Genomic DNA, 25,526 nt, shown 5'->3' with positions numbered 1-25,526 from the left:
CTGGGGAAAGGAAGCGTACAGATCAGGACGTGGCACAACGCGAAGGCGGTGGTGTCTGCCGTGTCCACTTAGGTGACCCAAGTGCCTACAGTAGTTTGTGACGTGGAGCAGGTGCTCAAAAAAGTCTGCTAAATGAATGACTCCGTGAAAGGAGAAGAGAGGAAGAAAAATGGGTTGTGACTAGAGTTTTCTCTGAACAAAGCTTTGTTGTTTATAACACAGACTCTGATAATGGAAAACTTGCTTGGGTGAATAAAAATGTAGCATCCTGTTAATTTCTGAGAAAGTCCGTTAGGGTCAGGGAAGGCGGACCTAAGCCGCGCATCACCGCCTGTTTTGCTGTCGCCCAAACTCGGGTTTTCCTTTGGATAAGAGACATCGAGCCCACACGTGAGTTCAAAAGAGAAAAACTGAGAGGTAAGTGAAATCAAAAGCTTTTCAAAAGTCGCAAATTGACCTAGGCTGGTGGTGGTCTAAAATCATATAGAAACCGGTGATCTGACGGTTTACCTGAAATTGCTAAGTGCACCAACATGCTGGAAGCATCCCAGATGCTCTGCTGAAAGCGCAGCGGGCAGATGCACACGCAGTTCGCTTGAATATTAAGGACATCTGGGGAAATTAAGTCAACTCGCAGGTCCTTTCAAATGCTGGTCCTCTCCCGGACATCCAAGCCCCACCAGCAAGTCGCTTCCTGCCGGACTGAGGTTAGGCGGGGTCATTTCAAGGTGAACTGAAGCCCAGGGCTGGGCGCTTGCAGACCCCTCCCCCCCCGCCCTCCTGCTGCCTTAACTAGGTCGGGGGCCCCGCGCATCACCTGGGGACCCTGCTTTAATGGACACAGAGGTCTGGGAGCGTTTCCAGCTCGCGGACGGCCTCCGAGGCGCTGCCCAGCTCCAGGGGAGCCCCGAGTTCCCTCCCGATTTCTCAGCTCCTGGGGGCTCGCGGCGCCAGCTGCATCCCGGGGGGGAGGGGGGCGCCCCCGCGGCTGCTCGGGCTCGGGTGCAAGCTGTGCAGGTGAGGTCCCCTGCACCAGGCCCCACTTCCCGCCCTCGCCGCGCCGCCGGGAGCCGCCAGGAGAGCTCAGCGAGGTCCCCTTCCGCGCCCCGCCCTGGGCAGGAAGCCTCCCGCGGGGGGCCCGCCGCCAGCCCGCTGCAGGTGCGCCTGCCCGGGCACAGCGGACGGGGTCCCCGCGGCACACGGGGTCCCCCCGGCACACGGGGTCCCCTCCAGCGCCCCCGTGCGCCCAGAGCCCCCCCGTGCGCCCAGCATCCCCCGTGCGCCCAGCATCCCCCGTGTCCCCAGCACCCCCCGTGTCCCCAGCACCCCCCGTGCGCCCAGAGCCCCCGTCCCCCCAGTGCCCCCCGTGCCCCCGCCCCCCCCCCGCCACGCGCTCCCGCGGCCCGAGCCCGGCCTCCCCCGCGGCGCCGGGTCCCCGCCAGCAGCGCCCCCTCGCCCCGACCCGGGTCGCGCCGCGCTGCCCGCCCAGCTCCGCCCCCGGCTCCGCCCCAGCGGGCTTTTAAGCTTTATAAGTTCCTCTTTCCCACCTCGACACTTACTCGGCTTCACCAGTTGAACTTGGGACCAGCGCGGCCTCAGCGCCGAGTCGGGGGCGAGGTAAGGTCGCGGCGGGGCGGGGGCGCGGGCGGGGGCTGGAGGGAGCGCGTCCTGGGGAGGCCCGAACCCCGGCCCCGGCCCCGGCCCCATCCCCATCCCCGGGCCCTGCTGCGGACGGCGCCCCGCAGAGTCCCGGCCCCCTTCACCTCCGCGTGCTCCGACCCCGCGGCCCCCCATCCCGGGGACGCATCCCCCGACCCATCATCCCGGGGACCCTGCTGCGGACGGCGCCCCGGCTCGGCCCGGGCCCTCATCCCCGGCCCCCATCCCCGGCCCCCATCCTCGGCCCCCATCCCCGAGCCTCCATCCCGGGGACCCTGCTCCGGGCTCCGCGGAGGGAGCCCCCGCTCAGCCGGCCCCCCAACCTCCGGCCCCCCAACCTCCGGCCCCCGGCACAGCCCGGGCCCCCATCCCCGGGCCCCCATCCCCGGCCCCCCGGACCCCCATCCCCGGCCCCCATCCCCGAGCCCCCATCCCGGGGACCCTGCTCCGCGGAGGGCGCCCCAGCTCATCCCGGGCCCGGGAGGCCACGCGGGGGGCGGGATGCGGCCCGGGGCGGCGGGGGGCTCCGCGCAGGAGGAAGGGTTCCAGTCCGCGGCCCAGGGTGGGGAGTCCCGAGGGGTCCTTGGTCACCGGGGCCTCCGCGGCTGCCGGGGGTGGGGGGGGCCCTGGGACCTCGCGGCTCCTCGGCCAGTGTCCCCGGGGCGCTCTGCCTCGGTCGGGTGCGGTGCGCGGCTGGGCCCCGGGGCGGTGCAGGTGCGGGGCCGTGGGGGGGCGGACTGGAGGGGGACGGAGGGGACCGGGATGGGGAGGCCGGGCCCTTGGAGCGCACGGACGGCGGGCGCCCCACGTGCCGGGCGTCTGCGCGGGGCTGGGTGCTGGGTGCTGGGTGCTGGGTGCCGGGTGCCGGGTGCCGGGGCCAGGGGCCGGGTGCCGGGTGCCGGGTGCAGGGCCGGGCGCGGGTCGCGGGGTGCGGCGCTGACGCCGGGTGTCGGGGTGTCGGGGCGCGGGCAGGCGGCGGCGCAGCGCGGCGGGGCATGAACCTGGAGGGCGGCGGCCGCGGCGGGGACTTCGGCATGAGCGCCGTGAGCTGCGGCAACGGGAAGCTCCGCCAGTGGCTCATCGACCAGATCGACAGCGGCAAGTACCCGGGGCTCGTGTGGGAGAACGAGGACAAGAGCATCTTCCGCATCCCCTGGAAGCACGCGGGCAAGCAGGACTACAACCGCGAGGAGGACGCGGAGGTGGGGCGGGGCGCGCGCGCGGGGGCGCGGGGAGCATCCCGGCCGGCCCGACCCCGGCAGCCTCCCCGCCTGAGCCCCGGCACCTGGGGCGGGGGTGCTGGGGCCCGTCCTCCCTCCCCGTCCTCCCTCCCCGGCCCGGCCGCGTGGTCCCCGAGACTCCAGCCCCCCCTCTGGCCTCCCCGCTCCCCGCGCGTCCCTGTCTCCACGTCCCTCTGACTCCCTCCTTCCAGGTCTCCCTCCGGGCCTGGTCTGGGTCTGAGTGTGGGGGTGGGATGACCCCGGGGCGCCCAGCGACCTGCGCTCCGGGACCCCCCCACACACCTGCAGGCGGAGCGCGGCGGCCTGGGGACTCCGCGGGGAGTCCCTGGAGGGTCTGAGCCTCCTCAGCCGCAGCCACCCCTGCCCCCCTCCCCGCAGCCCCCGCAGGCCCCCCTGCAGCTTCCCCTGCAGTCTCCCCCGCAGCCCACCCTCCAGCCACCCCTGCAGCCTCCCCTACAGCCTCCCCTGCAGCCCCCCCCCCCCCGGCCCCCGCAGCTCCCCCCAGCTCCGGGGCAGCGCATTGCAGATGCAGTGACCAGGGCCCAGGTGCTCTTCACCCCTCCCCACCCTCCCTAAGCACCCAGACCTCCCCCTAAGCACCCAGACCTCCCCCCAAGCACTCAGACCTCCCCCTTAGCACCCAAACCTCCCCCTAAGCACCCAGACCTCCGGGAAGCCCTGATAGAGCCCAAAGCTGAAACTGCTCCACCAGGAGGACACCTGCTGGGCTTCTGTCCCGTGTAAATCACAGAAGCCTCATTCTTCCCTTTAGAAATACAATTCTTAGGTTCATTTTTTTCTGTTCTGTATGTTGGCAAATTGAACACCAATAAAAAATAAATTTATTATTAAAAAAAAAACAACCTTGTATTTTAACTTTGCCTCCTCCCTTCGTTCCCACAAGGCTTGGGCACTATTTAAAGGAAAGTTCCGAGAAGGCATAGACAAGCCCGACCCTCCGACCTGGAAGACGCGCTTACGATGCGCTTTGAACAAGAGCAATGACTTTGAGGAGCTGGTGGAGAGGAGCCAGCTGGACATCTCGGACCCCTACAAAGTGTACAGGATTGTGCCCGAGGGCGCCAAAAAAGGTGGGACTTCCTAGACTGGGGTACGGAACATGGGCAGCCTGACACCCTTGAGGCCTCAATCTCATTCTGAAGGTCGGTTTTTCTTATCTTTCCTTTCCCTTTCCTTCCTTCCTTCCTTCCTTCCTTCCTTCCTTCCTTCCTTCCTTCCTTCCTTCCTTCCTTCCTTCCTTCCTTCTTCTTTCTTTCTTTCTTTCTTTCTTTCTTTCTTTCTTTCTTTCTTTTTTCTTTCTTTCTTTCTTTCTTTCTTTCTTTCTTTCTTTCTTTCTTTCTTTCTTTCTTTCTTTCTTTCTTTCTTTCTTTCTTTCTTTCTTTCTTTCTTTCTTTCTTTCTTTCTTTCTTTCTTTCTTTCTTTCTTTCTTTCTTTCTTTCTTCTTTCTCTTTCTTTCTTTCTCTTCCTTTTCCTTTTTTTATAGCCTGCCTGCCTCCTGCCTCATGTTCAAGCCCAACAGGCTCTTTGCCCAAATCCTCAGGGCCATGAACTGAAGCTCCTGTGCTAGTGTGGGATAACTTCTCAGATTCCAGCTCTCTGCCCGCAGGCGTATGCACATCCACGTGTGCGCATGTTTCTCAGTTATTTCTACTGGAGTCAGATATGGGCCCATTTTTTCAAAAAAAAAAAAAAAAAGGAAAACCCATTCAAAGTTTTATCTTTACTTATCGGTATTTCACGTGACCATTCTGTAGAAAGGAAGCGTGCAGGTAGTATTACTAATCATAGTAATAAAAATGCCGATTTTTAGAGTATACTGTGGCCAGTTGGGATGCCTATTGAAATTCGGGTCTTCTCTTTCCAAGTTCCTGACCAGCGTGTCAGAGTAGAGCTCAAGAATCTGCATTTCACACAAACCAGACAGATGACTCCACCTGTGGCACATCCTGCTGGTGGGCCCCTGCGTGTGACGAGGTGCACTCACACGCGGCTTTCCAGCTCCCTCCCTACCTGTCCTACATAAGTCAGACCTCGCAGAAATCACTTTAAGGGCCTGAGCACATAATCGCCCGTGGGAATTGCTGAAAAACTGTCTTATTTGTCAACACCGTTATGCCTTCTAGGAATTAAACTCTCATGCATTTTTCTAAGATTTCACTTTTACTTATGACAGTTCCTTTTTTCACACTCTGCCATTTGCCTTTGGCCCAAACGCATAGGAGCAAAGCAGCTCACCCTGGAGGACCCGCAGATGACCATGAGCCACCCCTACACCATGACAGCTCCCTACACCTCGCTGCCAGCGCAGGTACGGGCCGGCCGAAGGGTATGGGCGCCTGGAAGGGGAGGCTGGGTCTGGGCGAGGCCACGTGAGCCAGCGGGCCCCACGCAGCAGGAAAAGTGAACAAACAAAAACAGCAGCACTTTGTTTTTGTTATTAGTCAACCAGCCGAACCCCGTCCCCAATCATGGGACGAATATCTCACTTCCCACCTGGTGTTGCTCTCGGTGCTGGTTTTCAGGAGAGGAGAGGCAAACGTGTCTGCCCGTTAGCGCAGATTTCGCCCGATTCTGAAATCTGGGAAACAGATCTTTTCGGGGAGATGAAAATTTTGGAAGTAGCGCTTTATCATGTGAAACCACAGGGCAGCTGATCTCTTCAGACTTTTCTGATGTGAATTACGGCTCTGTTTGCTTCACTCTGGTGGGTAGGAGAAAGCAGATTTCCCTGCAGGACTTTTGGTGCCAGGTTCAGCCATATGACGAAGCTTTAGACAAATCGTTCCTTACAACACTGTCTTCATTGTGCCTCTTGAGTCTTTATGGCTACTTTCCACCTAGTGTGATGAGCTTTTCACTCCAGAGGCTCTCGAGATGATAAGACGATGCGGCTGTGAGCGACTTCAGAGGTTCTGCGGGGAGCTGAGTACAAGGGAATCGGCCTCCCTCTCGCAGGGCAGCCGCTGGTCCCTGCCCGGCTGGTGGCTTTTCGTCTCAGCCGCGCCCTCATATTCCTTTAGCAGGTTCATAACTACATGATGCCTCCCCACGAGCGAGGCTGGAGGGAGTACATCCCCGATCAGCCCCACGCGGAGATCCCGTATCAGTGTCCGGTGACGTTTGGATCCCGCGGCCACCACTGGCAGGGCCCGGCTTGTGAAAACGGTAAGGGGTGCAGCAGAGCACACCTGGCCCTGGGCCCCGGCCTCCCCCGACCCGTCCCTGGCGCTGCCCCGGCTCCTGCCCTTCTCCCGCACAGTGAGGGAGAAAGGGTGGTCTCCCTCCTGCAGCCTGGGAAGGGGAGGCGCTCCAAGACTTGCTGACACCTGGCCTACCTGTGCCAGGTGTGAACCGCCTGATGCGAGACCTTATTTAAACATCACAGGCATGGTTCCGGGTGGCTGCTGCTTGCTCGGTTAGGGTCTGCCCTGGTTCCCTTCACACTGGCCTGGGACCAGGCCCAACAGGCTCCCTGCTCAGTGGGGGGCCCGCTTCTCCCTCTCTCTGCCCTCACCCACCGCTTGCGCTCTCTTGCTTCTCTCTCTCAAGGAAATGAATAGAAATCTTTTTTAAAAATTTTTTTAAAAAATAAGTGTTGCAGAAAAAATGAAAGGGGGCACTAATGTCAAAATAAATGAATGAATACATAAAAGCAAGAATATAAACATTGCAGAGACCTAACCCAGGCAGCTACAAACTGCCCTGCTGTTTTTGAGGTAAAATCACACCATGTAACGAATGCCCAAAGTTACCCAGTGAAAAGCGAGGGGCTGGAGTTCGACCTCAGGTCCCCGAACCCAGCCTTTCGTTGAAGCCAAGGGGTCTCAGACGTCAGGCTGGTTGGCTCTGTCTCCTGAGTTCTCTGTCTGATAGGTTAGCATCTTTCATCTTCCCTAAATAATCTTGGGCGAAAAGTGATAGATTTGGTCAGCCTTCCCCCTGGACTGTCCCGAATGCTGACGGGACCGATGGCCTCGCAGCTCTGCCGCTTTCTGGCCGCCCCTAAGTGGGCGTGCTCCAGCTGTGCCGGGCCCTCCCCTACGGGACCCCAGGAGCCGACTGGGCCCGCCGGCCACCGGCTGCTCAGCACGTGGAGCATGTGGCTCTCCATCCTGAGCTCAGGAGCTCGAGCCCCACAGGGCCGGGAGTTTACCTACCCCGATGCGGTGCCCATCAGAGTGATTTGGGGACTAGAAGTGATAGTACGAATGCAATGAGTAAATAGTAAGAAGAGAAAAGCCTGCAGAGGTGTCGGGTCCAGAGCTTCGCCTACCCCGGGCGCTTGGGGTCCTCTGCCCGTAGGAGCTCCCCAGATGTCCAGGTGAGATGTCTCCGCGGAAGCACCGGTTAACCCCGCAGAGAGAACCTCACGGTGTATTGAACGGAGCACAAGCTTCCAGGACTCGGAGTTAGGTGGTTCGGTAGGAATCCCGAGCGGGTCAGGATCAGATCCTTCTGTGTGTTCTAGGAGTATTGGGTTCTTCGCAATGTGGTCAGCTCCCTTTTTACTGATCGTGTTCAAGTTGGTTTTGGCTTTATGGGATTTGAGATTCACGTTCAGTGGCAAGTTTCCAGAAAAGCCCAGAATTTGATTGCACTAGCGTTTCAAGAGCGATTTGCAACAAAGGCTGCTTTCCATCCCGCCGTGGAGGAGTTGGCCCCCCTGGAACCGCTTGCTGAGGTTCACACCTGTGTCTAGTGCATCGGGCTCTGTTGAATAAGAACTTAGTAACAGGGCAATGCCTCGAACTCTAGGGAAATACGGGATTGGCACACGCGGCGTGGAGGCATAGTTGACAGCAAATGAGGTGCCACAAAACCGTGTCCTATTACGTATTCTTTCTCCGTTATTGCGTAACGTGACCTGCAGCTACTGGGCAGCCAAGGCGCATGGTTCGGTTTTGCTCCTGAGCCCGGGAATAGAGAACTAGATAAATGTGGTGTGAACAACTTGTAAGTTTTTGATTGGGCCCTTTGGCAGCGGAACTCAGGCAGACCTGAGCTCTCAGCTCTCCTATGACCCCGCTGTGTGGACAGGACAGGGTAGATCTCCTTGACCTGGGTCATCCCGTTGCTCAGGGTAGTTACGGAGGACGCCGCTCACAGGTACGGACTGGCGGGTACCGGACGAGCGAGCCCTGGGGACCCGAACAGCCATGGTGACGACAGTCCGCAATACTGCATCGTATTAAAAGCCGTAGGAGAGCAGAGCTTGAGTATCCCCCCGACGTAGCACACGCACAGGGTGATTATGTGAGGTGACGGCGGTGCTCGCTGAGTTTAAGACGAGAGAGAAACACTTACAGAGGGATGGTTCCAGGTTTCCTTCCGCGGCTCTGAAAAGCCTCCTTCCTCTTTCAGTCTTGTGTTTTCCCGATTTGGGCTTCGGCTTCTCTTTGCCCCTGGAGGATGCCCCCAGTCTTCCCCGCAGGGCCCCTGGCGCTTCCCTCCCAGGGCTGGTGCGTCCCCGGGGGCTCAGCGGCCACAACCCAGGGAGAGGAGACCTCCCTTGCGTCTTGGTTGGACAGACTCTGTTTAGACATCATCTGACTCTTATTTACGAATGCAGGTTGCCAGGTGACAGGAACCTTTTATGCTTGTGCCCCGCCTGAGTCCCAGGCCCCAGGAATCCCCATAGAGCCAAGCATAAGGTCTGCCGAAGCCTTGGCGCTCTCAGGTGAGTGCAGCGTTCCCTCCTGGAGCCGCACAGCAGGCTGGCTGCCCGGCGCCCCGCCCTCACCTTCCACCTTCGGGTAGACTTGCTGGGGTGGGTGCGGGGTGGGGGTGGTGTCCCCGGGCACAGGCCGCGGCACTGGCTTCTTCCACCTGGGCTAGAGCGGGTGTGGACACATCTGACTCCCGCGGGTGTGAGCCAGAAGCATCAGTAGAACACTCAGCACCGAGAAGCCAGCTTTTGATTCTAAATGCTGGCTTGTGTCCAGTCTTTTAAGGTTTCCAGTGACATCTATCTGAATTTCCAGGGACACGCAAATGCCCCAGCTCGATACACCAGTATTGGCCCCGCTTCAGCCAATATTCTCTCAATGTAGTAGAATCTCTTAGAAAAAATACACAAGGGTTTCTCATTTTGAAAAGCTCATCATCCTTCCAGGCTTAGTCACAGGTAGGTCTTCCTGTCTGGCCTCCTGGGGACGGGAGTCCTGCTCCCCTCTCTGCCACATTTGTGCGCCTGAAAGCAATGGACGTGGCGCTCTTCCTCTGAAATTCGATAAGTCTTGCGAAAAATTTGGATTAGATCGGCTTTCAGAGTTTCACTTCTAAAAGGATTCCTACAAGCTCAGAGATCCTACGTGTTTTAAGGAAGGCACCTCAAGGTTCATGAAACGTATGTGTTGCCTGTATATTTATTTATTTATTTTTGGATAGTATTTTGGGTTGTTTTAAAATGAGATGCATAATTATGTTAAACATGAGTAGCCTAAGCTTCAGAATGAATTATCCCCTTCCCCTCAGGCTTTTTTTTTAAAAAAAACAGTGATGGAATAAAATAAATTATCAAGGTGGCAGGGATTCCGGGCACCTTTCCTGCTTCCAAGTTCACCACTTACTCTTCTCGGCTCTACAGCTCTGAACGAGGCTTGCTGCCTCTTTTCTCACATGGTCCTAAGTGACAGAAGGGGGGTGTTTCTGAGCGGCAAGACTTGTGCTTGTTTTTAGAAACGTTCTAAGCCTTCTCTTAAGCACCTAAGACCTGTGCGGGTGCCTGGAGGGTGGGGGGTAAACAGCTATTATGTCGCTGTGACCTCGTGATTCCTGAGGACGTTAGATGCAATGAGGCCTGCCCTGCGGGTCGCCTCGGGTTCCCAATGCTCTCCGTGAGAGCCCGGCTCCCAGCTAGTGCGTTTACAGCCGCAGGAATTGGAGTGGAGGACAGAGACGGTGATGAGGGTTCAGTCTCACAACCGACCGTTGGGGAATAAGAGGGTTTTGTGGGTCGCTTTCTTGGGAATATGCACAATACAGACGAATGATCAACCTCGAGCGCGTTGGCCGAGCCGATTCCCGTTCCTGGGTCCCACACAGTCACGGATGGCTCGCTCCGGCCCGTGAGCCCTTCCGCACTTCGGTGAAGGGGCCCTTTGCAGACCGAGCTTGGTCCTTTCAGTCTGTGGGTCATATTCTGAAGGAAAATTTCCCACCATAGGGTGGGTTTACTGATGGATATAATAGACGGTGCAGTTATTTTAGCCTTAGAACATCTTTTTCTCCATGGATTCTTTTCTTTCCTCATGAATTAATTTTATTATACAAGTCGTACCTACACACACTGCACAAAAACTAACATGACCATTGGAAAGGCAAAACTGGAAAACAAAAACCTTGCATTCCTACCACCCAGGGGTCACTGCTGTTAGAGTCTTAGAGCTTACCTTCCCTAAGACCTCAATGTGCACTTGTGTGTGTGTATATATCTTAATGTAAGTGACGTCATAATGGTAGTTTAGGGCCGTTTCAGATGTAAATATTTTTATTTATTGAAACACCTTTATATCTCTCTGCTAGTAGGAATTAAACTTAGGCTTTACCTCCTCCAAAAAATCAAAGCTGATCGCCATGCTTGAAGATGAATTTTGTTCAGTGCTACGTGCCTTAGTATTTTAGACACGATTCTTGTCATCACCGCCAGCATCAACACTAAAACAATGACACAGAAAGTGTCTGACACAAGTCAAATACATCGTGCAGAAAAACGATGTAAGGCGTGATCCCCCTCCATGAGAAGAAATCTTTGGCCACGTAAATTCGATAGGTTTCTTGCAGGATTTCTTTAATATCTGTTACTGTCTGTGGCTCTGGGAGGGAGATGAGGGCGTACAGCATTTCCTGAACTTCCTTAAGCTGGAACTTTCTAGTTTTTGTGGAATATCCTGGGACAGACACCAGGGGCCCCCCAAGCGTACGTGTTCTGGTCACCTAGTTTGGGATCCTGATGGGTGTCCAGTGCTCCTGGGTCCATCGGCACTGACCTTGAAATCTCTGTGTTTGCAGACTGCCGACTGCACATCTGCTTGTACTACCGGGAGATCCTGGTGAAAGAGCTGACCACATCGAGCCCAGAAGGCTGTCGGATCTCCCACGGGCACACTTACGATGCCAGTAACCTGGACCAGGTCCTGTTCCCCTACCCAGAGGACAATGGCCAGAGGAAAAACATCGAGAAACTTCTGAGCCACTTGGAGAGGGGTGTGGTCCTCTGGATGGCCCCTGATGGGCTTTATGCCAAAAGACTGTGCCAGAGCAGGATCTACTGGGATGGGCCCCTGGCACTGTGCAGTGACAGGCCCAACAAACTGGAGAGGGACCAGACCTGCAAGCTCTTCGACACACAGCAGTTTTTAGCAGGTAACGCGCCAAATTCTCTGTTAGAATGGAGCGTCCCATGCCTGTGAGCCTGAGACACAGAATGGAGGGGGTGACGCGGTGCCCACCACCGTGGTCCAAACAGATGGTCACTCCCGCCCCAAGCGGAGGTCCTCCGTCTAGGAGCCCCTGAGCCCACCCTGCGTGATCTGAGATAGGGTTCCTGTGTGTTCACCTCTCACCTTTGCCTCTACCACCCACTCCTCTCCATCGGCAGAGGCGCGTGAAGAGAACGGAGCTTGCTCCAGGGGATTGTGGCTCAGGTGGACAGCTAGAAATTCTGGGATTCAACCGATAGTCACTGACGCAGAAGGTTCACGCTTTACTGCTAGTGGGATCCCAGCAAGCTACTATTTGTTAAGGTCCCTCAGAAAATTATAAGGGTCAGAGGTGTACCGTTAGCGTTCTTGGCTGTGGGATGCGGTGCCCCGTGCAGATGCCCTCCAGCAGGGGGGACGAGGAGGGAGTGTGCGGAACCGGCTTTGCAAAGGGGAAATCATGAGAAGGCTTTGAGGTATCTCTACGGTATACACGTCTCAAGTAAGATTTTCTAAAACTAGTAAGTTTTGATTTCATGACAAGTGAATTAGTCCTGGGCTGGTTTTTGTGAAACCAATGGCCACATTCGTGCTGAAGCTTCATCCAGAGTATCCATTTGGCCGTCGTCTATGTTGATGAAACCTCTTTTTGGGGGAGAAAGCTGTTCTCTCGGCTGTCCACTATTTCTGTGCCCTGTCCTTGAGCTACTCTTTGATAAGTACCCTTCAGAAATGCCCTATGGCTTTGGGTCTTCAGGTCCCTCTCCTTTCTGTGAATACGCTTCTGATTCAATTCATTTAAAACAGAAATGTGAAGTACCTGCGTGCTTTGGTACGACTGACAGTCGCTCAGCCTTTTGGGTTTGGTTCCCCAGATTGGTGTAGACTCATCCAAATTCTCTTTGATGCACCCCCCCCCCCAAACGGGTATGTCCCTATATGACTGACCCTTGACTAGGAAGTGTGACAAGAGGAAGAGGGAGACGTGGGTCTGTGAGTGCCAGACCCGTGGCAGCACCAGGGTGAGAAGGGCCTGCGGACCTGCACGTCCCTTTCTCCGGCGTCGGCAGAACTGCCTTCAGGTCCACGCCGTGACTTCTGCACACGCTGGGCCCAGCGTGGTGATCACGGGGGGCAGCCCGGGGCGGCTCGGGGGCTGCCGGGGGCTGTCCTGTCTGCACCTCCCCTGTCTGCGGCGGAGGCCGAGGGGTCCGCGGGCGCTGGGTCTCCTCAGAGACGGTGGGTCTTGGCCTCTTTGGACTCGGAAGAAGCCGCAGGCCTAGGGCTTTAGTCAGAGTCCCCGAGGAAGGACACTGGTGTCTGTGAGTTTCTCGCCACGTGTGTTTTAGGAAGGTCAGATCCTCCCATGTCACGAGGCTGTACGTGCCCCTCAAGTGCCAGGCACTGAGAGCTGGACCCGGACTAGAGGCACACGGCTTGAGGCCCGGCCCCGAGCACCCCAGGCTCAGTTCACCTGCCCAGGGTTCAACGTTTATCTGTGAGCAAGGGTTGTTTTTGGTTCCTCGTAACCAGGGGCTGAGCTTTTTGCTCACTACACCCCCTTATCTTGAAGTGGTCCCTGAGGCTCAGGGAGGAACCTGTGAACTCAAACACTGCAGCTGTGCAGACCAGCTTCTGCATAATCAAGGATTCCCACAGAATGTTCTCGTATTATCAAGCATTTGAGACGTGACTTTTTCGGAGAATTGTGCCAACTCGCCACTCTGACTGGCGCGTGTAGGTGGAGGCTCGGGCCTCAGCAGTGTGAATGCCTGCGACACATTCTGACTGAGTCAGTTAGGCTTGATTTGAATTCTGGAAGAAAAAAAAAAGCAGGAAGTCAAGCAGTCCAGTGAGTTAGTTAGAAACTTCGCTTCAGTTGACGAGCACAGTGAAGATCTTTGATATCTGCCCATTCAGGATTCGCAGACTCCTAGGGACGGCCCCTGAAGGCAGAGCCTGGAGGTGCACAAGGCGCATATCTGATCAAGATGCTGTGCATTCGGCTTGCAGGAGGTGTAGCAGCACTGCGGGGCCTTCCTCTGCAGGCGCGACATTTAACTGCTGGGAAGGAAAGCTTAGGAGCAGCTGGAGTCTTAGAGTCCTCCTGGACGTGGGCGAGGGGCCGGGGTCAGTGCCAGGGACTGCACGTGCGGCTTCGCTGCTCCGCGCCCTTCCCGGGGAGGGGTGCCTGGAGGGTCCACACACCCACCAGGGTGGGGCCGGGTGCTTCATCACTACCTTTCTCCTTCCTTTTTTTTTTTTTTTTTTTAAAGATTTTTATTTATTCATGAGAGAGACAGAGAGAGAGAGAGAGAGAGAGAGAGGCAGAGGGAGAAGCAGGCTCCATGCAGGGAGCCCGACTTGGGACTCGATCCCGGGTGTCCAGGATCACGCCCTGGGCTGAAGGCGTCGCTTAAACCGCTGAGCCACCTGGGCTGCCCCCTTTCTCCTTCCAAAGCAACGTCTCTCGCAGGAGACAGGCAACAAGTCAGCCCAAAGTCCCACAGTTTAGGCTCCGCGCCAAGCAGGAGGCAGCTGCCCAGAGCTGGTGCTCAGTCCCCAAGATAACAGGAAAGCATTTGCAGGGGCGCCTGAGTCATGGAGAAGTCCCGACTGGCCCAGATACCGGATTATAAGCGCTCAGCTGTTTTGAGATGACATTTTTAAATAATCAGAACATTTTTATTTATTTATTTATTTTTAAATATTTTTTTTAAGGATTTTATTTATTTATTCATGAAAGGCACAGAGACACAGGCAGAGGGAGAAGCAGGATCCCTGCAGGGAGCCCAATGTGGGACTTGATCCTGGGACCCTGGAGTCACGCCCTGGGCCGAAGGCAGATGCTCAACCCTTGACCCACCCAGGCGTCCCAATTTTGATTTTTTTTAAATGAAATTTCTCCTTTATATAAATTATTCTTTTGCCTCAATGTAGCTACATTGCTTTTCCTTTTCCTTCAGCCTTCACTCCTTTCTCCCACCCTTCGCACTGCCCTGGCTCCAGGGCTACAAGTCAAGAGTCTTCATCTGCAGGGCACGTTTCCCATAAAGAATCAGGTGAAACCTAGAGCTGTCTCGGGAAAAGCACACATATGGACATGGACATGCAATTCTCTATTGGGGTCTGTGGTTAGGAATCCCACTTAAGAGAAATAAAGAATACTCACTCCTTCAGTTTTCCAAATCAGCAGTGAGCTTCTGCCTCCTGTTTTAACCCGGCACGTTCAAGGATCGTTTCTGATCAGGGTCATTTGTTTCTGTCTTTTTCTTGTGGGGTTCTCTAGAGCTGCAAGCTTTTGCTCACCATGGCCGTCCCCTGCCAAGATTCCAGGTAACTCTGTGCTTCGGGGAAGAGTTTCCAGATCCTCAGAGGCAAAGGAAGCTCATCACTGCTCACGTAAGTATTTAGTCCCATTCAAATGATGGAGTTTCCCTATTTTCCATCAGGGGTAGGGTCCCATTTAGAAAATTCTCAAATACAAATATATGTCAAGTGACGGGAACATCCTAAGGGAGGAAGCATGGCCCAGTGAATGGTGCTGGGAGTCCAGGGACCCACAAGTTCTTCCCAGCCCTAGATGTCTACTCATCAAACCTGCACCGTGGGCCTCTTTGTCCCATCATGACACTGTCCTATTCCCGTTTTATAAGGATTTAAAAGGACTGGTCGTAAAAGTGTCCCCTTAATATTCTCCATATTTAATATTGCCTTTAAAATGCCTTCTAGCTGACCTCCACTCAACGGACAAGCTCTTTCCAAATGGGAAGCTGTCCATTGACTTAAGTATTTTGCTGTTCCCCCAAATGTTTCCCAAATCCCCTTTTATTTCTGGATTTTTAGACATTATTTAACTAGTGGAAACCGAGGGCCATGTGTTATTTGGAGGAAGCTAACTCTGTCAAGGAATTTAAGTAGCTCAGACTACCAGTGTTCTCTAGCAGAGTTTGAAATAGGTTCGACTGCAGCAAGTAAAAAATAGAAAAGAAAAAATGATTTATAGAGATAGCATTTGGAATAAATTTGCCACAGAAAACAGAGCTTTGAATACCTAAGAGTTTTGAATTTGAGAACTTCACATTGCTACCTACCTTTGAGAGTCATTAATGGGCCCAGACAAAAAGGTAAAAGAAATCATACTCAATAATATAAATATTCAGGTCATATTGTAGTTCTGATAATGTTTTTTTGTTGTTGTTGAAAAACTGAAATAAAACACTAATTGTAAACCCGTAATCCTCCTCCTTTTGATTTGAAAAATCAAAAACCAATCCACCAACCAACCAACAACAAAAAAAATATATATATAGTCTTGTAGATTTTAGGGCTTTTTCACGAATTCTCTCCAGTAATTGATACAATAATTAATATCTTGTTAACACCCAGGACTGTTAAATAACTAAATAAACTTGGTATTTGTTGGTCAAATACCAACATGTCAAAAGTTGGTGAAAAACTCCTGCACCCGCCAGATTTTAAGGGTGTTCTGGGTGCACCAGGCATCCTCTGAATCAGGCAGTGATGGGTTCCTCAAGCAATGGTCCCTGGAATCTAGGTGTCTGGGGTGGAAAAGAAAGATGGATTGGTGTACACCACGAGTTCTACTCCTTTTTATTATGGATTTAATTTATTTCAGGCATGTCATATGAATTATGCTTAAGTTTCTATATATCAAATAATATAAAGGCTCAATTTAATAGCGGAATTGATTAACAAAGTATTCTGTTTTCTTAGATGTTGTAAATTAAGGACATGCTGAAAGCTGAATTTTTTTTTTTTTTTTGGTGACTATGAACCACACAAATAGCCAAACTAGATGAATTTGGGTTCAATTAGCCTCTCTTTCCCCATAATAGCAGTGTTGTTGTTTGCATAGATTTTGCCCCTTTCTTCTTCCTTTCCCTTAGAAATCTGTGGATTATCTAGGTGGTCCAGGAATTGTAAATTGCTCAGGGTTTGCACCTGCGTCCCCGTCAAGCTGTGGTCGCGGAGAAATGCATTGGCCTTAATTATCCTGAGTTAGCTCCACCTTCACTGGTCACCTCCAACGGCCTTTTAGTTTGGTCATGTCCCTGATTTGCTTAGGCTTAGCCAAACGTAAATTTTAAGCGGCTGATCATTGAAAAGCACCATCCCTGACGTTAATGCAGTCGAAACTCAGAGCTCAGTAGGGCTCGTCGCCTGGCATGGGAGGGCGCCCGCAGGAATGGCTTCCCACGGTGCCACGGTTGACCGGTGGTGCCAACCTCGGACTCCGCCGTCCCTGAAATACGGAGTCAGTAACGACGAGCCAGTCGCAGGGCGCTCGAAAGCATGTTTCAATAACGTCTTCTTAAAATCTCTTATTAAAGGTCGAACCTCTACTCGCCAGACAGCTGTACTATTTTGCTCAGCAAAACAGTGGACACTTCCTGCGGGGCTACGACCTGCCCGAGCACATCGGCAGCCCCGAGGACTACCACAGGTCTATTCGCCACTCCTCCATTCAAGAATGAGAGGGCCGCCGAGGGGCGTCGTGCCACCGTAGATACCCGACGTTCCCAGGGACAGCTGACCGAACTCCCTCTTTTCCTTTTGAGAAAGCTGGCGATTGGGACTTCAGCCCTTGAGGAGAATCTCGGCAAGAATGAGCGTAAAAACAAACAAACAAACAAACAAAAAAACCCCAAAAAAACCCAAAACCACCCCGGCTCCGTCTAAGCGAGCTTATTCCTAAGGAAACGCGGTTTGCAGGGTCTCCCGTAGACTGCCGCCTTTGAGGATCACTGTGAACGTTGACCAAAGGATGTGTTTACATTGACTTAAATGCTCTCTTTAATTTGATGTGGATTATCTGTTGCTTGAAAACGGAGAAAACTTGTGTTTCAGTGTCGACCACTAACTGGAGGGATAGAAGCACACGAGTGTCGTACTATTACTCAGGGAACTAATGTCTAAATTTGAGGTGACTCTGCCCACAAAAGGAACATGTTAATGCCCATAGAAGATGTCGCTCTTGTAGACAATGCTTGCTGTTAGAGAATCTTTGGCTGGGACTGGACCACGGTGCCTCCAGCCTCAGGCTGGCTCATTAACCCGCTGCGCCCGGGCCCGGGCCTGGCCCCACGGCTTCCCTGCCTTGTCTAACCACACCCCCCTCCGTTTGCTCTCTCTCCTCGGGCGCCCCTGAGAACCAATTGGTATTTTCTGGAAATAGGTTAAAAAAAAGCATTAGGGCTACCCTTGATTAGTGTGTTTAGTAAGGCCTACAGTCTGGCAATGGGTACTTGAGATAGTTTTTGTTTTGTTTTTTGTCTCTCTATTCTCTATATTCTCTATATTCTATTCTCTATAGAATAGAAATCATGGCTAGAGCTATATTTTAAAAAAAGAAGAAAAGGGTAACAATCCAAGTACTGAAGATATATTTTTGAAACTCGGTGACATTTCCCCCTCTTACCCTGTTTGTTTTGTTTGGCTATCAGTTAGTTATCCATGACAACACTAAAGAGGAGGAGCCGATGCTTTTCAATTTGTTGAACTCTGTTAGGAAAGATGATGACAGGATTTCACTGATTGCGTAACTGCAGACTCAGTGGGCTGTTTTTGCTTATTTTGTATATTATGTGCTTCCTCATGCCAATATGGTTTGACAGGGCTTTTACTGGGCTTTTTCCAAATAAATCTTTTTATAGAATCACCAAGATCTCTACTTGCTTAAGTGAACCTGGTCACTTCCTTGTTGATTGTTTTGGAAAAGCACAGATGTTTAGACTGATGCTGGCAACTGATATTTTTATTATACTACGAAAAACTGCTCTTACTTTCAGGCTCAGCAAAAGACTTAATAGTTCTCAAATATATGCCTCTCTTATTCCAGCCTGTATTTCCAAATCATTCAACAAGCTGTGCCCCTTACATTAGACAGATTATCTATGGCCTTTATCCAATTTGGTAAGCAATGAAACAATTGGAATGACGTTTTTTTAACCTTTAAAAAGGAGGATTTTTAAAAAGAATTTTATTTATTTACTTAGAGAGAACGGGGAGAGGGGGACAGAGGGAGCGGGAGAAGCAGGCTCCCTGCTGAGCAAGGAGCCTGACGTGGGGCTCGATCCCAGGACCCCGGGGTCACGACCTGAGCCAAAGGCAGATGCTCAACTGACTGAGCCCCCCGGGCGGCCCAAGGACTTTTTAATGGTAACATGATACATATTAACTACAGGAAATGGAAACAGTATACACAGGCCAAAAAAAAAAAAAAAAAAAAAAAGGAGCACATCGTCCTCCTTTTCGCCAGCCCAAATTCCTCCCTTGAGATATCTGCAAGAAGAGTTTCACTTATTCTTCCAATACGCTTCACTTCTCTGTAGGTTTACATCAACTCAGAAAAAAAACAAAACGAACCACCTCCTAGGATCATCTTGCAGCCACTTTAATGCAGCTGCTCTTTCAACCTAAGGATGCATTTACCTCACCCTTTCCCGAGGCCTTGTCCTTGCAGAACCCCACCCGTGCAGGCCGTGCAGGCCGAGCGAGGAATTTCACCAGCCGCTAGGAGTGAATGCGTGTGGACAGCGGATTATATTTTGTGAATTGCAGTAATTTATACATCTTATAGATGCAAAGTGTTTTAGGGTATATTATCCTAAGGGGAAATTGAAGGCAAAATTAGGAATTGCTGTGACACAGGCCCCAGTGTATGCGGCCCCTCCTCCCTGGAGAATATTTAACCCACGCCAGCACTTCAGAGAAGTTCCCTGGTGTCAATCCCAGGGGTGCTGTGTCTTCTGAATTCTCCAAACAGAAGCTTATTTCTACGCTGTTGCGCATTCTTTTTTCTTTTCTTTTTTTTTTTTTCTTTTCTTTTCTTTTTCTTTTTTTTTTTTTTTTTTGATATTAAGCTACTTTAACACTGGAGTTACATTTCCTGGAAAATGCTCTTGGCTTGGGCTGCTGTCCCTTTTCTCATCCTTACTTCCATCTACTTTTTTTTTTTTTTAATTTGGAGGAATCCAGAGTGTGTGCTAAGGAATGAATCATGAAGAAATCAGGGTGAAGAACCTGGCATGAGCTCCTGCCTGAGAGGCTGGGCAACAGGTAGACACGCACTGAAAGAAGCCTTTCTCCTGTGTTGGCTGCACCACTGAACATCAATTGTTGCAGTTGGTTTTTTTTTTTTTTTTTTGGTAGCAAATATTTTTTTAGTTCAAAGCCCCCTTAATTCTTTGATCACATTTCTCCCATTTCCCCACAGGTGAATGTTTTTCTGGAAGCGATGAGCTTCCTTGAGGTCTGTATTTTTAGTCTGTACCTCCCGAGTTTGTGGTCGCCCGGCATCCATTTAAATGTTGCATTAGGGCTGTCCTGCCGTAGGTGTCGTCCTGCAACGGACTTTCCTGGCTGTTCCATCGCTGAGGTCGCCCCACATCCATGAAGGTGGGTCTCACCCGGCTCTCATCAGCTGGGGTCAGATGGCTTTTCACATGAGTGTGGTGAGGGTCGATTTTCCCGGGATTTGTTTCCACTGCTCTTAGGAAAGCACGCACGCCGAGTGTCGTCGAAGTGAGGGAGAGAGAGAGGATGTGGACAAGAGCAAGAGTCCAGCGGACAGTCGTCCTCCAGTGTGGACTCCCATTGTGCCTTAGTGTCCGAGGTGGGAGGAACCTGGTGGGTGTTGGGCCCGCCCCCCCACCCCCCCCCCCGCCTGTATCAGTGCCCGGACGAGCTGCTCTGGTGGGTCCCCACGGGGCTACGCTGGTTCCCTCCTGGGGCCTGGCCTCCGGGCCTCCGGGCCTCCCGGGCAAGGGTGTCTAGAGAAGAAGCAAATCGCTCTGCAGAAGATGATTGTACATAACAGTGTCGTGCATCTTGGTGTAGACTGCTTTTCAAAACAGTTCGCCGTTTGTGATAATCTGTTGTTTCATGTAGTTGTTAAATAAAGGCTTTTTAAAAAAGTCATCTGTGAGGAGCTGTGTGTGTGTTATTAAACACTCATCTTGATAGCTTTTAAAATACTTCCTCCTTCTGTTGTGTTCTTTCAAAGAGGCTGCTTCGGCAGCCTGCTTCCTTCCTGGTTGTCATATGTGTTCGTAAAATCAGATCTCAAAGTGCTCTGCTAGGCTTTAAAAAAAAAAAAAAGAAAGAAAGAAAAAAAGAAAAGAAAGGCAACACTGGTCCCGGCAGCGTAGGGCAGCTTCTCCAGCCCACGGAAACCCATCTAAGGAGCGTGTTGAACAATCCTTGCCTTCTTCTCCCTTGTGTGTTTTAAAAGGTCTACTCGACCCAAGGAAATTGTTAATATTTCCTTTTATATTCATGACTTCTTTGATTTTGTCGTTGTTGTTAAAGAGGAGGGGATGTAGGTTAACCAGCATCCGGAATGTGAACTATAACGTGAGACTCCGCAGTGAGGGAGCCGACGGAGGGCCTGCAGGTCTAGTGGGGCCCTCGGGGGTCGGGGCTGCACTTGGGGGGCGGGGGGGCGGGAGCCCTGCCGCCAGCGGTTTCATGGAGCTGCCAGAAGCGCTGGTGACCCAGGAGCCCCAGACTATCAGCTTAGAGAATTCTGGGTTTTCTAAACGGTTCCATAGATCGGATTTTAAATAGCTTTGGATTTTCTAAATTAAATCGAGCAGGTGGGAATATGAACTACATGCTGCTGGCTGGGGCTCTAACTGTTCAGCTGGTACCGAAGAGCTGGAGTCACTGCACATGAACCATGATCTGTCGATTCTTTAGGCCTAAAAAAGGATTTCAAAGACATTCTGAGCCCTCGGACTGGGGCTCAAGTAAGTTCACACCTCCCTCGGGTGCCTGTCCCGAGGCACGGGCGCAGGCTCCACTGTGTCGGGTTCACTCCCCTTACGGCAACCATTACTTGCACAAATAAATACTTGCACGTGCGTGCACCGGCAGTGATTCTCGACGCCAGAAATCGGTCACCACGTTCCGCATCGCGTCTCTGGAAAGCCACCTGAGGAGCCGTAACACCCCGTTTCTCTCTAGGATGGTCTAAGCGGCTCGGCGACGCTGCCTGCCGGCCTGGTGGAGGGTCACGGACCAGGCCCGTGGGCACGTGGCACCTGCAGGCCTCCCTGGCGGCTGGCGGGCAGACCGTCCGGCCTCGTCGCCCGTCTATCCCCGGCCTGGAGCAGGTCCCCAGACTGGGGAACCCCAACCACGGGCACTTGCTGTGTCCAGGAGCCGCTGCTGCTCTGCTCCGGGTAGACGCGGACTCTCCGTTTTCTCCCCGGAGCCCACGTGCTCGGAGGATGGAGGCTTCCAGGAGCAGCATCAGCAAGGCCGGGTCCCCCGCTGCGTGTCCCGCGCCCCGGAGCCAGTGCCTGGAGCCTCCAGTGTCCTCCTGGCCTCCCGGCTGTGCAGCCCGCGGTGCCCAACTCCAGGGTCCAGGGGGCTCCCCTCCCTCCCAGGAGGCCCCCTGACACCCGGCCAGCCTCGGCCTCCCCGCTGGGCCCTGGCCACGCACCCTCACTCTCTGCAAGCGCTCGGGCCTCCGGCGGCGGGTGTCAGCATCTGGCCTCCCGTGTGGGCCCCAGAGGAGCCACTGCCGGGCCGTGGGCCATCGTTGCCGCCGGACAGGAGGGGGCCACTGGCGCCTGTGTCTGCCGCCGAGGCTACCGGGGGCAGCTGGACCTTGGGCACGGCCACCCCGTCACCCTTCCCGGCCCCCGGCCTGGCCGGATGCAGGTGCTCTGAGCCACAGAGAGGAGAACGGGGAGGGGCTGCAAGGGCTGCCGCAGCTCGGGGACAGGGGCCACCCCTGCCCGGGGGCCTTTCAGAGACCGTGCCCTGGAGGACAGCAGCCAGCAGGGCAGCAGGGCGCAGGTCCCGAGGGGAGCCCAGGCCCGCCAAGGCCACCGGCTGGACGCCCAGGGTGCCACTGCGGCAGGCACCCCGAGGGCCAGGGCCCTGGCCACGCTCGCCCCGCTGTGCCCCCACCGGGCTCGTGCCACTGGAGGGAGGAGGTGACACAGAGGCTGAGTTGGTGCCAGGTTCGCGTCATCCCAGGGGAGTAGGAGCCAGAGTGGAAATGACGCTGCTGGAGAAACCGGGTCCGGTTCCTTAGACCCTCCCCGGGGACTGGGCTTGTGCCCCCCGGTTTTCGGGCCGCGCGGCCGCTCTTGCTGGCAACGGCCCGCCTCCTGACCTCTGTCCCGGCCACAGGGTCCCCGAGGTGGACGCCGGGGTGCCGCCGAGCATCCACTCCGGCAGTGCAGGCTGCAGCGGGCCGGGCGGGGACCCCAGGCCGGGCAGGGACCCCAGGGTGACCCTTCCGTGACACAGCCTGGGGCCCTGCACATCACGGCCCACGAGCATCTCATGGAAAACGTCGCTCACTTTGTTGGAAAGAAAGCAAGTTTGAAAACAAACAGGGTAGATGTTCTTTCTGTAAGTGGCGCAGCGGCGCGGATCCTCGGTTCTCTCGTGTGTCGTTTGGACTTTCCGAGGTCGCTCCAGCCCTCCCTGATTTCTCGTCCAAGACAGAAGCACGCGCCGCGGTCCTGCTGGGGCTGCGTTTCCGAGCAGCGCCGCTGCGTGTGCATTTCCTGGCTTGCACTTCCGTGTGGGGTCCTGGGGGCCAGGGTCGCGGTGCCACCCAGGGGCCCGGGGGGGGGGGGCCGGTGCCCGCCGCCTAGGAGGCTCCCCATGGCCGGAGGGGGGAGGGCTCAGCCTCTGCTCCTGCCCTTCCCTGGTCCGGCCCTTGCCCCTGCTTCCCCCGATGCCCGCCCCCCTCACCTTCTCTCCGGGCCAGCGGTTGTCCTCCAGCTGCCACATGGAGGGGGACACTGTCCTGATTCCTGGCGGTGACCGTGCCCCCCACCCGGGAGGACTGCCTTCCAGCCTCCCCGCCCGCCTCTCTCCTCGGCCTCACTCTGCCTGTGGCTGTCTACCGGCAGGTGAAGGGTAATGCTTGGGGTTGCTTGAAAATAGGAGGGAAAAGAACGCTTCCCTCCCTCCCTCCTTCCTTCCTTCCTTCCTTCCTTCCTTCCTTCCTTCCTTCCTTCTTTCCCTCCCTCCCTCCCTCCCTCCTTCCTTCTGTCCTTCCTTCCGTCCTTCCCTCCTTCCTGCCTTCCCTCCCTCCCTCCCTCCTTCCTTCCCTACTTCCCTCCTTCTTTCCTTCCCTCTATTTCCTTCCCTCCCTCATTCCTTCCTTCCCTTCTTCCTTCATTCCTTCCTTCTCTCCCTCCTTCCTTTCCTCCTACGTTCCCTCCTTCCTTCCTTCTTCCCTTCCCTCCCTCCTTCCCTCCCTCCTTCCCTCCTTCCTTCCTTCCTTCCTTCCTTCCTTCCTTCCTTCCTTCCTTCCTTCTCTCCTTCCCTCCTTCCTACCTTCCTTCCCTCCTTCCCTTCCTCCTTCCCTCCCTCCTTCCTTCCTTCCCTTCTTCCTTCTCTCCCTCCTTCCCTTCCTCCTACGTTCCCTCCTTCCTTCCTTCTCCCCTTCCATCCCTCCTTCCTTCCCTCCCTCCTTCCCTCCATCCTTCCTTCTGTCCTTCTTTCTCCCCTTCCCTCCCTCCCTCCCTCCCTCCCTCCTTCCTTCTCTCCTTCCTTCCTTCCCTCCTTCCTTCCCTCCCTCCTTCCTTCCCTCCGTCCCTCCTTCCCGTATAGGGTACAGCGTCATGCTACTTTCAGGTGCACAACACGCCGAGGCGACAACTCTGTGCATCCCTCCGTGCTCACCAGGGTGATCCTTACCTACCTCACGGCTCCCCCTCCCCCCCCACTCCCCTCTGCCAACCACCAGTTTGTTTTCTGTATTTGACTTTATTTTCTTCTTGGTCTGTTTTTTTGGTTTGTTTATTTGGTCATTATTTTGTTTCTTAAATTCCACCTATGAGTGAAATTGCATGCTGTTTGTCTTTCTCTGACGTGGAATTATACTCTCTAGATCCATCTGGGTTGTTGCAAACTACGAGATTTCATTCTTTTTGATGAGCGAGTGCTATTCCGTATGTCCCATCTTCGGTATCCGTTCATCTACGTGCGGACACGTGGATTGCTTCTGTGGCCTGGCTCCCGTAATGTGAAGGAGGGAGGGAAGGAGGGATGGAAGGGGAGATATATGCAGGCATGCACCTACCATTTCAAATTAGTATTTTTGTTTTCTTTGGATAGATATCCAGTAGTGCAGTTACTAGGCCATATGGTAATTAAATTTTTGATTTTTTGAAGAAATTCCACCCTGTTTTCACGGTGGCTGCCTGATTCCCATTCCCACCAACTGCACCAGGTGCCCTTTTCTCCACATCCTCTCCAGCACGTGTTGCTTCCAGTGTGGTTGATTTTAGCCATTCCGAGTGCTGTGAGGTGGTATCTCATTGAGGTTTTAATTTGCATTTCCCTGATGATGAGTGATGCTGAACATCTTTTCATGTGTCTCTTCGCCATCTATATGTCTTTTTTGGAAAAACCGCTATTCAGTTCTTCCGCCCTTTTCTGATTGGATTATTTTATTTATTTATTTGTTTTGGTGTTAAGTTTTATAAGTTTTTATGTATTTTCGATATTAACCTGTTATCAGTTATATCATTTGCAAATATCTTCTTTCATTCAGTAGGTTGCCTTTTTGTTTTATTGGTTTCCTTCCCTGTACAAAAGCTTTTGATTTTGATGTAGTCCCAATAGTTTAATTTTGCTTTTGTTTCTCTTGCCAGAGGCTGACGTATATTTTTAATGGTGGTAAAACTCACTAAAAATAAATGTACCATGTTCAACTGTACAGTTCAGCGGTGCTAAGTACATTCACATTGTTGTGCAACCACCACCACAGAACTCTTTTCATCTTATAAAACTGAAACTCTGCACTCATTAAGCATTCACTCCCTTCCCACCTCCCCCCAGCCTCTGGTAACCCCCATTCTATTTTGTCTCTGTGAATTTGACTACCCTGGGGACCTCGTATAAGTACAATCATCCCGTATCTGTCCTTTGTGCCTGGCTTATTTCACTCACTATAATGTCCTCAAGGTTCATCCATGTTGTAGCATGCGTCAGAATCTCCTTCTTTTCTTCTATATGTTGGCAAATTAGACACCAATAAAAAATAAATTTATAAAAATAAAAGAAAAGAATTTCCTTCTTTTAAAGGCTAAATAATTACTGCATTGTATGCATATACCACATTTTGTGTACCATTCGTCCTTCTATGGATGGACATTTGGGTTGCTTCCAACTTTTGACTATT

The 25,526-nt window shown here is 53.5% G+C and overlaps 1 protein-coding gene across 1 annotated transcript; it reads left to right on the top strand.

Annotated features, from left to right (window-relative positions):
• Positions 1 to 1,507: 1,507 nt before the first annotated feature.
• On the top strand, positions 1,508 to 18,023 carry IRF4 (interferon regulatory factor 4). Its single transcript, XM_072813635.1, has 9 exons — positions 1,508 to 1,617; positions 2,632 to 2,861; positions 3,805 to 3,991; positions 5,141 to 5,229; positions 5,945 to 6,086; positions 8,491 to 8,598; positions 10,932 to 11,285; positions 14,631 to 14,743; positions 16,696 to 18,023. The coding sequence occupies exons 2-9, from the start codon at positions 2,655 to 2,657 to the stop codon at positions 16,837 to 16,839; spliced, it is 1,344 nt and encodes a 447-aa protein (XP_072669736.1). The 5' UTR covers positions 1,508 to 1,617; positions 2,632 to 2,654; the 3' UTR covers positions 16,840 to 18,023.
• The last annotated feature ends 7,503 nt before the right edge of the window (positions 18,024 to 25,526 follow it).

The sequence above is a fragment of the Canis lupus genome, chromosome 37, assembly GCF_048164855.1.
Source record: "Canis lupus baileyi chromosome 37, mCanLup2.hap1, whole genome shotgun sequence".
Lineage (NCBI taxonomy): Eukaryota > Metazoa > Chordata > Mammalia > Carnivora > Canidae > Canis > Canis lupus.
The sequence above is the reverse complement of the archived record's forward strand: the minus strand, read 5'-3'. Positions and strand labels throughout refer to the sequence as shown.